This window comes from Ptychodera flava, chromosome 14, assembly GCF_041260155.1.
Source record: "Ptychodera flava strain L36383 chromosome 14, AS_Pfla_20210202, whole genome shotgun sequence".
Taxonomy (NCBI): domain Eukaryota; kingdom Metazoa; phylum Hemichordata; class Enteropneusta; family Ptychoderidae; genus Ptychodera; species Ptychodera flava.
In genome coordinates, this window is record NC_091941.1 from 23,273,496 (window position 1) to 23,289,297 (window position 15,802).

General features: G+C 37.5%; 1 protein-coding gene across 4 annotated transcripts in view; it reads right to left on the reverse strand.

Moving 5' to 3' along the window:
* The window catches only part of LOC139149818 (protein TALPID3-like), a 98,792-nt gene that overhangs the window by 4,952 nt on the left and 78,038 nt on the right, over positions 1-15,802 (reverse strand). For all 4 annotated transcript variants that reach the window (XM_070721812.1, XM_070721811.1, XM_070721810.1 and 1 more), the window contains 8 exons: positions 14,056-14,258; positions 13,416-13,534; positions 8,009-8,220; positions 7,474-7,672; positions 6,666-6,909; positions 5,690-5,907; positions 4,883-5,004; positions 3,586-4,225 (listed from right to left, as the gene is read on the reverse strand). In XM_070721812.1, the coding sequence (XP_070577913.1) occupies positions 3,586-4,225; positions 4,883-5,004; positions 5,690-5,907; positions 6,666-6,909; positions 7,474-7,672; positions 8,009-8,220; positions 13,416-13,534; positions 14,056-14,258 (1,957 nt within the window). The remainder of the gene's footprint in view (positions 1-3,585; positions 4,226-4,882; positions 5,005-5,689; positions 5,908-6,665; positions 6,910-7,473; positions 7,673-8,008; positions 8,221-13,415; positions 13,535-14,055; positions 14,259-15,802) is intronic.

The window sequence follows — 15,802 nt, forward strand, 5'->3', positions numbered from 1 at the left end:
TGTCTGACCAAATCTAGATAAACTCTTTCTCAAAACATTTACAAGGCGGAGAGAAATGGTTCTGTTCAACTATGATACTAGCAATAAAACAAGTAGCAGACAGTCATATCATGCTTTGCATATCAGAATCAAAGTATAATACAATCTAAAAGTCATGACTTGGAAACTGAGGAGAAGTAAACACAGTGTCATGTTTTTCAATGAATTGTGAAATTTGATTCTTGACAGGGAGGGTTAATCAAAGTACACCATGTCATTGATCTCTCTGCATGAAACAACAATCCACTGCAACATTTTCGGATACATTTCATGTGATTTCCGAATTTCCTTCTTGTTGCACGGTTAATTTTTACCTTGAGTTTTTTTAACCATCTGTCTTTGCTTTGACCAAACTTTAGAAAAACTCTATGATGAGGTAAAACCTTGTGTTAAAAACATATAAACAACATCTCACTCCTGTAAACTTAGCCTAAAGCTGGATACACTGTTTCCAGCAAACAGATGGTCGGCGAGTGATAAGCTCTGATATATGACAGTTCACATGGAACAGGTAATCTGGTGATACACTCTGCTGCATCATAATTCATCATGAAGTGTGTCAAAGCTCTGCGACTGTGACTTTTTGATGAAGTTTCCAGTTTTGCTTCCATGTGTAAAAATGCAGTTTCTTGCTTTACTCCCAAAATCGTGTGGAAGCACACAGCATTCAACTTGTCAGTATAGCCTTGTATGTGCATAGTGTCCATCATTATTTTTGAGGATGGCAGCTTAGTTTAGAAGAATAATAGTCGATAATGACATTGCATTATTGCACAAAAAACGTTGTCATTGCATAGGTAATGTATACTCTGGATTTCTACAGACTTTTAGAAGAAGATTAAGGAACTACTTTTGTTCAGAAGAAAAAACAAAACTGCAATCAAAATGTACAGAAAATGTGGGCTAATAATGTGCAGCTGCCAGGAAAATTTCATTTGAAATACAACAAGTCATTACAAATTTATTTAGTCAGATTTTTTTTTAAGTAAAAACATCACAACTAAAGAATCATCCTAGAATTTCAATGCACTGAATCAACATTGACATTGGTGAAAATGAAACTTGAAATACGATAATCAACATCCACACTACAGTATGTGTCGTGAAACAACAAAGAAACAAATGATCCTGTCACTTGAGGGCGCTGTTTTGAGACTTAATGCAGATCCGAAAAGTTGAATGTAAGGTTGGGTAAAATTTCTGCATCAAATCTGATTTACGGCCAAAACTGGTGTGGGAGCAGCTAACTTTTTCAAAAGTCGTAGTCAACAGGAAGGGATCTGAGAAATCTGACTGCTAAAAGATGGCTCATCAGTCAAAATAGAGGGTAGGAATTGTCCTTTTGCATGAAAGTACGCATTGCAAGACTGGATGTGATGGTACCAACATTATTTACGATTCAGACATGGCAAACAAATCCTTCTGCCGTCATACTGTGATTCATTCTTTATGCCATGATGTTTTTCAGAAAGATCATAATAACATAGTGTCAGCTACTGTGTATGGCAACAGTGCAAGCTAACAATGCACAGTGCTTTAGGTCAATAATGATTATAGAACATAATGGGTATCGTATGCACAGGTGACCATCACTAGAAAGTTGTTACGTCATGGAGTTCAACAAAACAGGGGTCTGTCTTGAATCGTCAGATTGTAAAGGCATTTGCATGCAAAAAGCAGTGCTGTTGAGACCAGGTTATGCAAGGATCATTAATATTCCTGGAAGTCTGCTTTGGTGACAAAAGCCTGCACGGGGGCCCCTCTGAGAGCCCACAGATGGTAAAAGATAGAGACCCTTTTGAATGGACCAAAGACCCTATTTGATTCACAACTCTCTCAATAGAAACCTTTCTGAATGAATGCAATGAGTGATGCCAGTATTGTAAATGGGGATGTTACAGCTGGACTGACTTAAACAATGTGAATACGGCACATGAACAACATTTTGCAAAACATGCTGATATGTGAAATGCACAAAAATGGGTGAAAGTTTGCTTTTCTTAAATTAATTTTGGTTTTCAATAAATTGTCTGCCAGGGTTAGCTCACCATTTAGTGTGATCAAACTACATGTATGATGATTTGAAAAAAAATTGCGCAAAATGGGTGAAAGTTTTTTCTTGAAACAAGTCTTGGTTTTAAATAAATCATCTGCCATGTTTAGCATGTTAGTATGACTGAACTACATGCATGATCAATTGATTTACAAAAGCACATTGCATAACGTACAGTGACAAGTTCTTGGGTGTACTTTTAACGCCATGTTCCTGTTTTTCAATAACAAGATTTCAGAGGTTGATTCTCATGAGAGCAAGAGACTAAAGTGTCAATAAAAGAAGACAGATGGAAAACATATGCAGTCTGTTTATTGGCATGGCACAACCTGTTTTATCTCCAGAATTAATGGAGCATTAATATACAGTTACTTCTTTCAGGGAGAACTAGATGGTGTAAAAGCTATGCTTTGAATCTTTTTTATGATTCATGATCACTAAAAATGTGAAAAAAAAAAAACCAGGTATGATCCAATGTGTAGAAGGAAGTTACAAAGTATGAATAATTTCTTATTCAACAAACAGATATTTCAAATATTAACCGAAATTCCTAAAAGAAAAATATATATAAGTTATGACCAGAGGTATGGTATGTTTGCTTCAAGTGGTCATTTTTTTTTTAATGCCCACGTACGTTACTTAGAGCCAAAACTATGTATGATCAGTGTAACGATGGTATCACATTATGTGATTGACCACAAAATTGATACTGTGTAGGAGATGAACCAGTAACCTACTATGAGTACTGGCCATTTCTGTACAAACAAGGCTGTTGGTAAAAACAGAGAATACACAGCCGTGGGCGGTTAGGATATGAAAACAGTACTGTAAAACATGTTGAACAAAGCTGCTTTGTTACAACATGTTTTACAGTACTGTATCATATCTTAAGCTGGATGCTGTTTTAATATTTTCAGATTTTCATGGCGATCAGCAAGTTTCTAATTTGGCTACAATGACACCCTAACCATGGTAAATATAGGAAAAGAAATAAATTAGCTGCAACTTAAATTAGCAAAATGACAAACTTAGCTAAATTCGTATAAAAAAGGATTCTTGCTGAGTGGACATGTTTTACAGTATATGTTACTATGTGCATGTAGAATGACTGTTGGTGTGATCAAAACTGCTATACATGGAGTATTGGAACAAATTTTAATAGATATTTGATTGGTCACCAATAGCAAAATATTTTCACTTGTGACAAACTGGAACAATTTGGAAATTTTTCTGCAGTTCAAAAATGAGTCAACCATGTGAAATAGTTGTCATTTTACTTTATGTAAATCATTTTGTGGGATAATTATGGAACTATTTATTATACTTTTCAGTGTACTGGATGTAATCCAACTTCCAATATATGGCGATTTCAAATGCTGGTTGACATTTTGAGCAATGATTGAAAAAATAAATGTGGCAAAGTTGATAGGGAACCCAAAATCTCTTCATTCCAGTGTAAAATTAAACTCATAAGAACAAGACCACACTCCTACCTGGTACACCATCTTCTTGCTCTTGTGGTTCTTTAACTCCAACCTGTATCACTCGTCCTTTGGACGCAGGAGGCGGTGAGTCCGACTTTCCACCTACCACAATCACCCTGCCACCACCTGTTGGCATGGATTCAGCAGCAGCACCCTTCGGTGACTCAGGTCCCCCGCCGTAGTGAATGACCCGACTGGGTGTCTTCTGTGAACTTGACCTTGGAGATTTGGGCGACCTTGATGATTTGCTGGCACTCTTCGGAGATTTCCCAGACTTGGGGCTCTCAAGCTCTGACACTCGGAGGGGTTTGTCTCTCGCATCGCCAGAGGAAAACTCCACCTCCCCCGGTGATCCCGTCTCCACCTGTCTCATATGGGGACCCTGTCTCTCCTTTCTGGGTTCCCTTGACTGGCCGTACATGACTCTCTCTGCCGGAGGGATCAGACTGGGTCGTTGACCTAAACTGACCTCACCAACACTGACGTCCGAGTCTGAGGGTCGTTGTCTTGGCTTGAGATGGCTTGCTGCTGACTGGGTTGGCATGACATAGTCTGCTTGTTGGTTCAACCGGGCCAGCAGTGTCACCATGGGGTCACGGTGGACGGGCATTTTCTTTGCCAACACCTCACCCTCACTTGCAGGCTCCAACTAAAAGTTAGAACAAAAACACAAAAATAAACTCCAACTAAAATTTAGAACAGAAACACGAATAAACTCCTACAAAGAAGACATCCAAAGTGAAATTAAATATCGGAAAAGTAAATGAGACACCTGCTTGGATTTCGAGAATATTTATTTCAGATAACAGGCGTGCCACTCTCTGCCACTGTGAAACAACACACTGTCAATATCGCACAACTAACTCATCTTATTACATGTATATCATTAGCTTTCTTCAAACAATCATCTATTAGAAAATACAAATTTAAATCTGATGAAAATAATGAACAATTAGTATGACTTCTTATTGTTTTGTGCGAAAAAATCACAGCAGCTGTTCACATTTGAGCTAAAACAGTAAAAATTGTGTTTTATTGAGCAAAACCAGACCTTTATTCTCCATATTGCTTCCTAGGATTTTTTAGGATGTTGCTTAGTTACAGACTGTGTGTGTATGGTTTATTGTTCAACTGACCAAGGGATACTTTACTACAGCAACAATATGCTGCACTTGTGGTACTAAAATCTACCCATATTGTAGAATTAGAAATGGCATATTTGTCTAAAAAAATCATAATTGTGAATAATGTTGAAACAACATTTGCACTGTGTTTTGCTTTTTTATGACAGTATATTACGCCTCACCTGTGTTGTATCTTTGTCAATGTCCTCTGTTTCATGTAAAGTGCTGTCTGGACTACTAAGAGAATCATCTGCCTGTCTTGTGGGGCGACCATACACTGCTTCTAAAGTGTTAGCACCAATTTCTACATAGGAAGAACAAAAATTCAATATTGTTATTCAGCGAGAGTACTCTGTGATATCAAAGTACGCCTACATGTACACAAACTTGACATTTGACAATATTTGAGGAACTTCACGGAATGAATTCACAAAACTTATAAAAGCTTTGCTAATATGGTATAATATGGAATAGTAATTGGGTAACATTTTGCACTGAATTTGATTAACATCTGTACAGTACTGGTCAGGATTACTGGGGAATTTCAGGTTTCCACTAGAAGATAAGACATCAGGAATGTTGCCAGTACTATTAAATATGACCATATTGTCTCATAAAAGAGTAATTTTATCAACAAAGATACATTTTTATCAATAAAGTTAATTTTCATCAATAAAGATTTCTTTCTCAAACAAATTATTTACATTCATTAGTGACTCCGATAAACCAAATCTTTGCATGTGCAATCTATTTTAATTAAAATGACTTTGCTGGTCATTAGAAGTTTCCATTTCATAGCGCCAAAACACTGCAGTACTGTTTTGTATTAGTGGCACTCTAACAGAAGGAAATCTACAATTCATTTTTAGATTGCCATCGTGTACACTCGGGACATTTTCACCAGTAATATTTTACACAGCTGATCAAAGTGTATATGTTTGATCAGCAACTTGCTAGGTGATGTCTTTCAACAGAGATCAACTACTTACTGTGAGGGGCAGGCAATACTTGTCCCTCACTACGATCAAGCAGCCACTCCCCTTCAGAAATGTCATGATCAGATGTCTCCGTGTAGGTGGTTGGCTCTGGTGAAGATGAGCTGGATTCTGATGGTGGTGACGGTGGGGGTTGTGCTTTGGGTGGTGGAATTGTTGGCGTAACCTGAATGACATCACCTCCTTCAATATCTGGCTCCAATGTGACAATTCTGTTATACAATAGCAAAAAACCCAGCACTGTAAGCATCTTTATTATTGGTGACTAGGTGTTTACGTTTCAAACTATGAAAAATCTCCTACCTGAATACTACACATTTTCCTACAATATGAGATTGTATCAAAAGTACTAACTTTCCATGATGACCGCAAATTATATGTGAAATGTTTGAAACGCAAGTGCAGTGTCAGTTTTTTCCCTAGATTAAAACATTCAAAAGTGAATCCAGCAGCTGCAATTCACTTCAAACCAATCTCTACCCTGGTAGAGTATATATGCCAATATGATGGACAAACCAATACTTTACCAAAGGATGACTCTTTATTCTTCAAAGGAATCGTTATTAACCTCCATTGTCAAATTAAAAAAAAAATACCTCAGCCGTTTACTTAGTCCTTGGTGATAGACTTTCACTGTTGAGCCCTGAGAAGAATGCATTAACTCTCATGGATGTCTCTGCATCTCAAGATTAGCATCAAACTTTTGATTCAGAAGGTGTTATATATCTCTCTTTGAGTACAGACATATCTTGTACTCTATAATTGGTGAAATTTATAAAAGAATTCCTTTTTTTCTTCACAAGTGTGCTGTAACCGTGTAAGTCATGTATTTTAATTTCAACAATATTTTAAAAGTAAAAGAAAGAACAGTGACAAAACTCAACATTCATTTTCAGTTTTTATTTACAACGTAGATTCACCAGGAACTCTTTCAAGCATTGGTCACTGGTGAAAACACATTCACACTCACATTGGTCTGAGGATGGGCTCTTCTTTTCTCTCCAAGTCAGGCAACTCCTCCGGCAACGGCAGCTCATCATGGGTCCATGGCTGGGGTGATGGGGTCCTGGGCTCAACAGGCTCCGGGCTGACGGGTTCCGGTTCAACCGGGGAATGCCTGGGTGTTGGCGGTGGTGTGGGTGCCTTGGGTGGGGGTGTCGGAGGTGGCGTAGCAATGGGCGTACCGACCGGAGATTCAGGTACTTTGATTGGCTCTGTGGTACATCAAAGAAGACAAACCAGAGAATAGATTTCAAAATTAAATCTTCCAAAAGTTAAACACAAAATTCCAGTCAAACTTTCTACACTTGTGAGATAATTATGATGAAATACAGATATTTCTTTTCCTTAAGTTTTAAGTCTCTTTGTTTGTTATCTTTCTCATTTTGATAACTTTCTGCTTTTAACACTTGTATATTTTCAAGAAAAATTATCCTATTATAGTTCAGTATTTTTCACCCATCGTTTCGGATATGATTAATAAAATCATCATAATTATTGTATTATTCACAGAGGGACTGTGCATTATTACAGATATTATAACATAATAAATATTTAAAAATAAAGCACTTCTTTCTCATAGATTGTCTTCATCATATAGATAATCATAGTCTATGAACAAATGTGTCAAAAATAGAGATTGCAGGCATTGGAATAGCAATGCTTGAATTTTAAGGTCAATTAGGAGAATACATATTTATTACTGAAAGGGTAAAGCTGATTCTGTCAGAAAATTTTCAAGTCTGTGTTTGAGGGCGCTCTACACTAACAAGCCTAACCTGGAGTTGGTTCCCTCATCTCGACCGAACTTTCAGTTTCAGGTTCAGGTTGCGGTTCAGGCTCCATGACGACTGATCCCTCAGGTGTGACATCAGGCGTATCCAGTGGTGACCTGATGGCTGCCGGGGGTGGCGTATGTATGGGGCTGGGCTGGGGAGTTACCTCCGGTGTTGCAACTCGAACTCTTGGAGTCAATGGCTGGAAATGCATAATGAGATACAGTTGACCCAAACATTTCCAAGAAAATAAATAATTCAAGACTTCAACAGTGTTGATTATGGAAGAAAAATAACATATATTTCAGAATGCAGATTGGGCATCCTAAAGAGGTTGGAGCAAGGCCTGATACTTTGAACCCATGAATGGCTCATGGAAACTGCTCATTTTTAATAGGTATCTCTGTATCATAAACATTTTATCAGAATGATCTGTCATCTATTTAATGCATGTCATCACATCGTGGGGAAACAGTATGGATGTAAAAGTCTAAATTTTAATGTTTGTTGTGAGCTAAATCCCACAGCTAGAACTTACAGGAGGTGTTGGCTCTCTTGGGATTTCCTCCACTGGCTGCTGTGGGGACTGTGGTGGTGACAGCGGCCTGTGTCTGTCACTTAGATGTTGCCCAAGCATGCCTGCCAGTTTCTCTTCAATAACCTCTCGGACCAGGGCATTGACCAGGTCAGAGTTCACGGGATGGCCGGAGTCAACAAACAGCTGCAGGCCTGCATTACCCATTCCATCAACTGTGGAGGAAACAAGAATATGACTTGTTGAACTGACAAGTGTCATTTTGGTGCCCACATGGAAAACTGAACTACAAAATATCAAATCAGCCTCCAGAGGGCGCAATGAAACAGAGAATTCTGTGAGAAGCACATGATGGAGCTCTGCTGACTCAAAAATAACAATAAGAATTTGATTGATTTTGATATTATCTATTAGAAAAATTTCAACCAATGAGTTAATATTCATAAAGGTTTGATAAAGTCATCATCTGCAGCCGTTGATCAATCATATTGGTGACTGGAACCACTGTCCTTTGAATATTTTGTCTGACATCATCTCCAAACATGCAGTCTAGCTTATTTCATCACAACTTCAATAAAGTATGAATGAAGTCACTGCAAGATTAGAACCTGGGTTACAACATCAGGTAAAAATTACAATCGGACAAGCAGTTTGCACAGAAAAGGAATTTTTAAAAATCTGCATGAGATTGTCCCCAAGTCGCCTTCAAACCAAATATCACTTTACATAAGGCCAAAAAAAAAAAAATTGTGTGTTTCCTGTAACATGCTCTTCAGAAATAGGGTAGGTAGGTAGGAAAAAAATTTTTTTTGGTAATTTTTTTTTCTCTACAAAAAAGAAATGTGAAAGTTTTAATACCCTTCGACAAGGGTCAAGGCATCGTCTTGTCAACACAAAAGATTACATACACGAATGCAAAAGACAATTACGCAACACTCAGTATTATACACAACTAGACAGTGACGACACAGAACAAACAGTAAACAAGTACACGAACTATTAAACAAAATGTACGAGAACAAACACATCGACCATGATACTTATAAGTATCTCGATCCAAAAACACATAAAAATCCGTACCCCGCATTGGTACTTATTGCCTAAAATTCACAAATCGCCGCCTGAAAACTCAACGTTTGCAGGGAGACCAATATTTAGTGGCTGCTCCGGTCCCACTAACAGAATTTCAGAATTCCTGGATTATTTCATAAACCACTGGTCCAGCAACAACCGTCAAATATAAAAGACACAACAAACTTCATACAAGAAATAGAAAAAACAAATTTCCCCCAACATGCATTTCTTGTAACACTCGACGTGGTGTCGATGGACACAAACACAATTCACGACGAAGCGATTCGGCTAGTCAGTGAAACATTAAACTCACAAACCTCGCTTCAAACAAATTAGGCATCAAAAAACCACCCACGGAAGACTTAATAGAAATGCTTTCACTAATTCTAAAACACAACAGTTTTGAATTTAACAAGCAATATTTCCGCCAAACCCGGGGCTGCAGCATGGGATCGAATGCCTCGCCAGAGATAGCAGACATTGCTTTTCATGAACGTTGAAAAGACAATAATCGTAAACAACCACAACAACATTCACTTCTGGAAAAGATTCAGAGATGGTGTCTTTGCAATCTTTCTGGAACACAAACCGAACTCACTAACTTCACTCAAAAAATCCACACAATGCACCCAACGTTTAAGTTTTCATACGAAAACTCAACACAAGAAATTACATTCCTAGATGTAGTAGTTTTCAAAGGTGCAAGATACCACAAAGAAAATTCCTCGACATCAAAACACATATTAAACCAACAGACACATTCCAATTTCTACATAGAGAATCGTGTCACCCGACAGCAACATTTAATGGCTTTATCAAAGGTGAAATCCTTAGATACGCTCGCACTTGAAACAACAATGACGACTTTACTAAAAAAGTCGCTTTCTTTAGAAACAAACTACTCGACAGAGAATACAAAAACAATGAAATCACGAATATAACAGAAAAAATAAACCACAGTATTCGTAATACACTAACAACTTTACAAGTACACGTAAAGAAGCAACAAACAACTCATCTTCAGTACAACATACAGCCCTTACATAAAAACAAAAGATCTTAAGGGAAGTCTTTTGAAACATTGGGCTGTGAACTGGAGAAGGACTCAACACTATAAGGAATCTATTCCCAGAATCACCAATCATTGCTTACAAGAGAAACAAAAACCTAAAAGACACACTAGTCAAACAAAATTTACAGAAGTAAAGAAACAAAAACAAACAAACCAGACCACCAAACGGACTCACAATGAGACCCAAACATTGATATTCTTGCCTCGCTATTCGAAGAGCAAGAACACTAAAATACATTAAAAACAAACACAAACTAACGAAAGAATCTACATTGCTACTGATGAGAAACCACACTCGGGTTTCGAAACGCAAGCGTCAAAGGGCCACTCATCAACTTTGTAACACCATAGGTCCGGCTGCGTCTCGCCATAAGCTTTCCCCACACAAACAAAACATTACCGTACACACTAATCCAAACTTCCCTACAAATATCCGAGGCGAAACAAACATTTTCATTAACACAAAAAATCGGATAAAAATGTAGGAACACATTTTTGAAACGAATCAAACACAAACTCGACACAAAAACATTTTGGATAGTTAGGTGGGGAGCCTCTTTCACACTTTTTACAATCGCCATAAGCTTTCCCCACACAAACAAAACATTACCGTACACACTAGGGGCCTAATCCAAACTTCCCTACAAATATCCGAGGTGAAACAAACATTTTCATTAACACAAAAATCTGATAAGAATATAGGAACACATTTTTGAAACGAATTAAACACAAACTCGACACAAAAACATTTTGGATAGTTAGGTGGGGAGCCTCTCACACTTTTTACATTTTTTCTTGAACGTGATCGCATTTCTCACATGTTACGGAAAACACGCTTGCACAAGCAGTCGCTATTGTTGTTTAATGACGTCATGAAATCACGCGTGATTTAAAAATTTTCCCAGCCAATCTCGCGGGATTTGTTTTCAACGTCCAAAAAAAAGTTTAGGGTCGGGGGGTTTGAACTAGGGTAGGTCGGGTTACCGGAAACACACAATTTTTTTTTTTAGGCCTAACCAGTACGTTTATAATACTAGTGGTAAGTCAATGGACAACAGACGATGACAGCAGATGAACATCGCCACCACAAGACGAGAATTCATTCAGTAATTCCACATTTTACATCATTGACACAAAAGATTTGCACAGTAACCAAGATTTCCCTTCTCTGATGATTTCATTGTATTATAGTGCCATTGAGGTTTCATTGATGTCACTTCTATGCAAATCAAAAGTCAAAACACTTTATAAAATAAATGCTGATCACGAGAATCATTTCAAATTTCGGCACAGTTGCCATGGACACAAAATTTGCAGAATCCTGACAGAGCTCAGTTGTGTTCAACATTTGAATAAACAAAACATTTCACCAGGGAAGCTTGGACTTTTGAATCAAATGCAATAAACAGATATCATACAGGATTTAGGATTATACCAATGTGGCAAACAAACGAGGGATAACAGCCCAAAGAAAGGTTTTTTCAAAAAGATTTGTGGTACTGGGGACATCTCAAGAACACCCCTGCTTCCAAATCTATTCAATGAAATGTCAGACCTACTTTTTATAATTGATAGAAATAGTCTGACAGGAACAGCTTGAAGGTACGTTGAGGTGACCAAGACCAACTTTTCAAATACAGACCAAAACACCATTGGTGTCAACATGGGACCAAATCAGACTAGACAACACATATATACATTTTTTAATGAGAGAACTCCTGCCCTTCATGTACTTAAAGAGCTTTCCAGCTTTTCACAGATTCAGACTGTTTACATTGCAAAATGAAGACCCCTGGATAAGGTGTATCTCCTGTTCGCAGACAAGAAGTCTGTCTAACTGCATAGACACCATCCACAGACAACGTTCTGTAACCACAACGGTGAAATCTTGAAGAGAGGGGTCGTAAGAACTGTGTCTGTGTAACTTTCTTGTTAACAAACAATTTATGACACATGATGTACGATATCTAGCTGCATCACGTCAGCATAGCGGTAACATTTAAATTTATGGTGTACATTATGACAAACATATTTTAACTTTCATCAATTGCCGAAGTACCTTGGATACAGTATTTACATCTGTCATATGGGTCCCATAGGACCTTTGAGTGTAGTTACAACAACCTCTTTCCTTCCCTTTCATGTACTGTGTACTGTGGGCCATTGATAAAACAATGGGGGAAGCTAAACAACAGCTGGCATATTGTGGTTACACTATCTTGGAAGAAAAGTTGAACATTATAATGTTTGTTTGTTTGTTTGTTTGTTTTTCCTCATGGCAAGGTTGAGTCTACAAACTCAAAACAAAACAGCAATCACTCAGAGTGATATTGTCTGTTATGCTTTTCACCCAAAAAATTTGCCAAAGCCTGTTATGTGGGTCACATCTAAGTTGTACTTTCACTTGGAATCTACTGATCTAATATGGTGACACAAATTACATCCTTTGAACACATGGTATAATTGTTACTTAATTTACTGGAATCAGAATGGCCAAAAGATATTGCACCACTAAATAACTATTTTTGAACATAAGTGTTGTCATACCATGTCTTCCACATACAAAGACACTCATTAAAAATTACTCATTAAAACGGACATGTTAGTGAGAATAAATACTAAATGACCAACTAAAAAAATTTGTTTTAGGCATTCTCAATAAAATTAAAAACATCCTCTTGATATCCTTGGTTATCAATCCCAACGTGAAATTCATGTTTCATACATCGCTTTAAAGTTTATAACCAGAAGGTTATTCTCTGTACGTCAGTTCGCAACACTGCATCTCATGCATACTTGAAAAGGTTTATCTCACCATACAAGCGATTATTCAATATACCGGAACTAAGCTTTAAACACAGCTAAGACAGACATAAACCCAAAGACATGACTTGGATTCCTTGAGGAGAAAGTCCACAGGACGTGATCAATCAGCGACAGAGACAGCTTCATGTTCAATTCAAACACTCCTTCATCACAGTGGCGGCAATGAATCAGAGTGTCAAACCTTTTTGCACTTTGTAACCTTTCCCTTTTAAAGTGATCTCTGCCTCTGTTTTTTTACTGCTTTCCTGTCTTCTTGTACCGTCTCAGAGTTTGTTTTTATTAATGTATCACCTGCTCATTATTTTTTTTTATACACTTCAGATATAGGAGCAGGATTGTGTTTATCAGTAGAATTAATTGAAACACAGCCCTACCCAACATCTTGGAAAACGGTAATATTACTTCCTTCAGGCAGTAACTTCAAGGCATTGAACTCACCAATGGTGCTATCCGGAGTTGCTTCACTCACTGGGCTAGCTGGTCTGAGCACATCCACCTGATCGCCATCTTCAGCGTGTATCTGACTAATAATACGGGCCATTAATTCCTGTTCCACCCTGTGATGATGTATAAAACAATACCAAAAAATGTTCAAAAATGACCATTTCCAATCTGAATACATGTGTAACAGTTCTATTGACCTATTGCTTTTGCAAAAATTCACCAAGGTTGGCTATCATGTTGTGTCCATGATACAAAAGGAAACCCAGTGATGATAATTGATGTGTTGACATTTTGATATTGATTACCTCGTTGCTAATTTGAATCTAGTGAAAGAACAGATTTAATCTTTCTCTACCTGACGTTAACAGGTGATAACAGATATTTATTCCGAGTAATAAAATAAATTATTACATCAAATCTAATCCAGCCAGTCCTTCAGAGTCTTATGCATATTCCTGATTCAGTAGAACTGAACTATGGGTAAAAACAGCTTTGGGAAACAAATCAGCTGCAGATACACTGGCATATTAAAACTGATATTTTTTCAAACTATTTTTATCCAGGTGAATAGGGCCATCTGATTCTTTCTTAAGCTGTTTACGTCATTAGAACATGGAATCAAAAGATAGCTAACCAGTGTACGGCTCTGTCTTCAAGAAGGTCTCGTCTTCTGATGTCATCAGCTAAGACGTCACTGGATGGGAAAGCCACCACCTGTGGAGGCGGTTGTTGGGGCGGAAATGGCGGCCCATTGTACTCTGATGGTCTCTCGCTGTAACCCGGCAACGATATTCCCGTGCCATCCACTAGGTCTTTCTCCTGCTCTTCTTCTTTGGGCTGTGAAAGAAAGACGGGATGGAAAAAGTTGAGTTATACGTTGACTGTCCTCTCAGATATTCCTTCTGAGAAAAGACATTCTGTTTCTTCCTTGAACATTCTGTTTCTTCCTTGAACACATTTGAAGACTAACATCAAAATGAGATCTGCTGATCTTCAGTGTGTACATGTATGTCTAACGGTGGGCACGTGTGGTATTGTATAATTAGGTACGCTAATTTTTGAGGAAATGCTCGCTATGGTTGACAAAAAACCAAATTACACAAATACAGTTTTCATAAATTAAATCCTGATATTTGATCTTCATGACTTTTATCAAGAGAACGAGAAAAGGGGAGTGGAAATATGATCTTCCACAATTGGATACATATCACAATTTCCCTACTGAGCTATAGTATGATCATGAGATGGTTTCTCTGTGATAAATTAATCCTCTCTTCCTGCTAAGAATTATACAGTGGATGGTTTTTCGCCCTCATTAATTCTATGATTAGATAATTTTTTGTAAATTCTGATATCATACAACCGTGAGAAAGGAATATTCCATGTTGTGTGTGTGTGTATGTGTATGTGTATGTGTATGTGTGTGTGTGCATGCATGCACACACACTGTATTCAAAGAAGCAAAATCCAAAAACAGCAAAACAAACACTTTACAAAACAAGTCATCGTTTATGAAACAGTCCCCACTTGTTCGTGGGTACTTTGATTTCAAGTCCTCAGAGAGGATAGAGTCCTCTTCATTAATTAGGTCTGTGATAAAATACTTAATACAGATGGCGCTCAATGGCCAAGAATGAGTTCCATGCTGATGAAAACATAAAACCACCATGTAGGCCACTATCCCAAAGGTCATTAAATGAGTCAACTAGGAATTAATCGTCGGGATGTTGCAAAACATTTTTGCCTACTAACCTAACACTAACAGATAATCACTGGTACCATATTTTATAAACTTTGATGCAGTATTTACAACACTATGAGATCAACATCTGTATCAAGTTTCATCAAATTTGACGTTGTATTTGTGGATATATCGCTCTAATTAGGAAAGTTCATTACATATGCAATTACAAATTAATTAAAACGACACTGATAAATGTCTTTTTCACTGCTAAAGCAATGTGAGCTTAACATCCGTACAAAGTTTCATGAATTTGATGCAGTATTTCTTGACAATCAGCTTAATTATGAAACTTCAATAATTGACATGATACCGCTAAATGACGTGAAACAAATTGACGAGCATATGTCTGAAATAGGTCAATGTCCTTGTACCATCTTTGAATGATAGTGGTGGATACATGTCTGAGTTATGGCTCTGTATATGAAAATATCGTAATAAAATGGCTGCCTGGTGGCCATATTGGATATTATCACAAAACAAATCAACGTGCATATGTATGACATAGGTCGATGTCCTTGTACCAACTTTGAATAAAATCGGTTGAGATATGCCTGAGTTATTGCTCTGTACATGAAAAAATTGTAACAAAATGGCTGCACGGCAGCCATATTGGATATTATCACAAAACAAATTGACG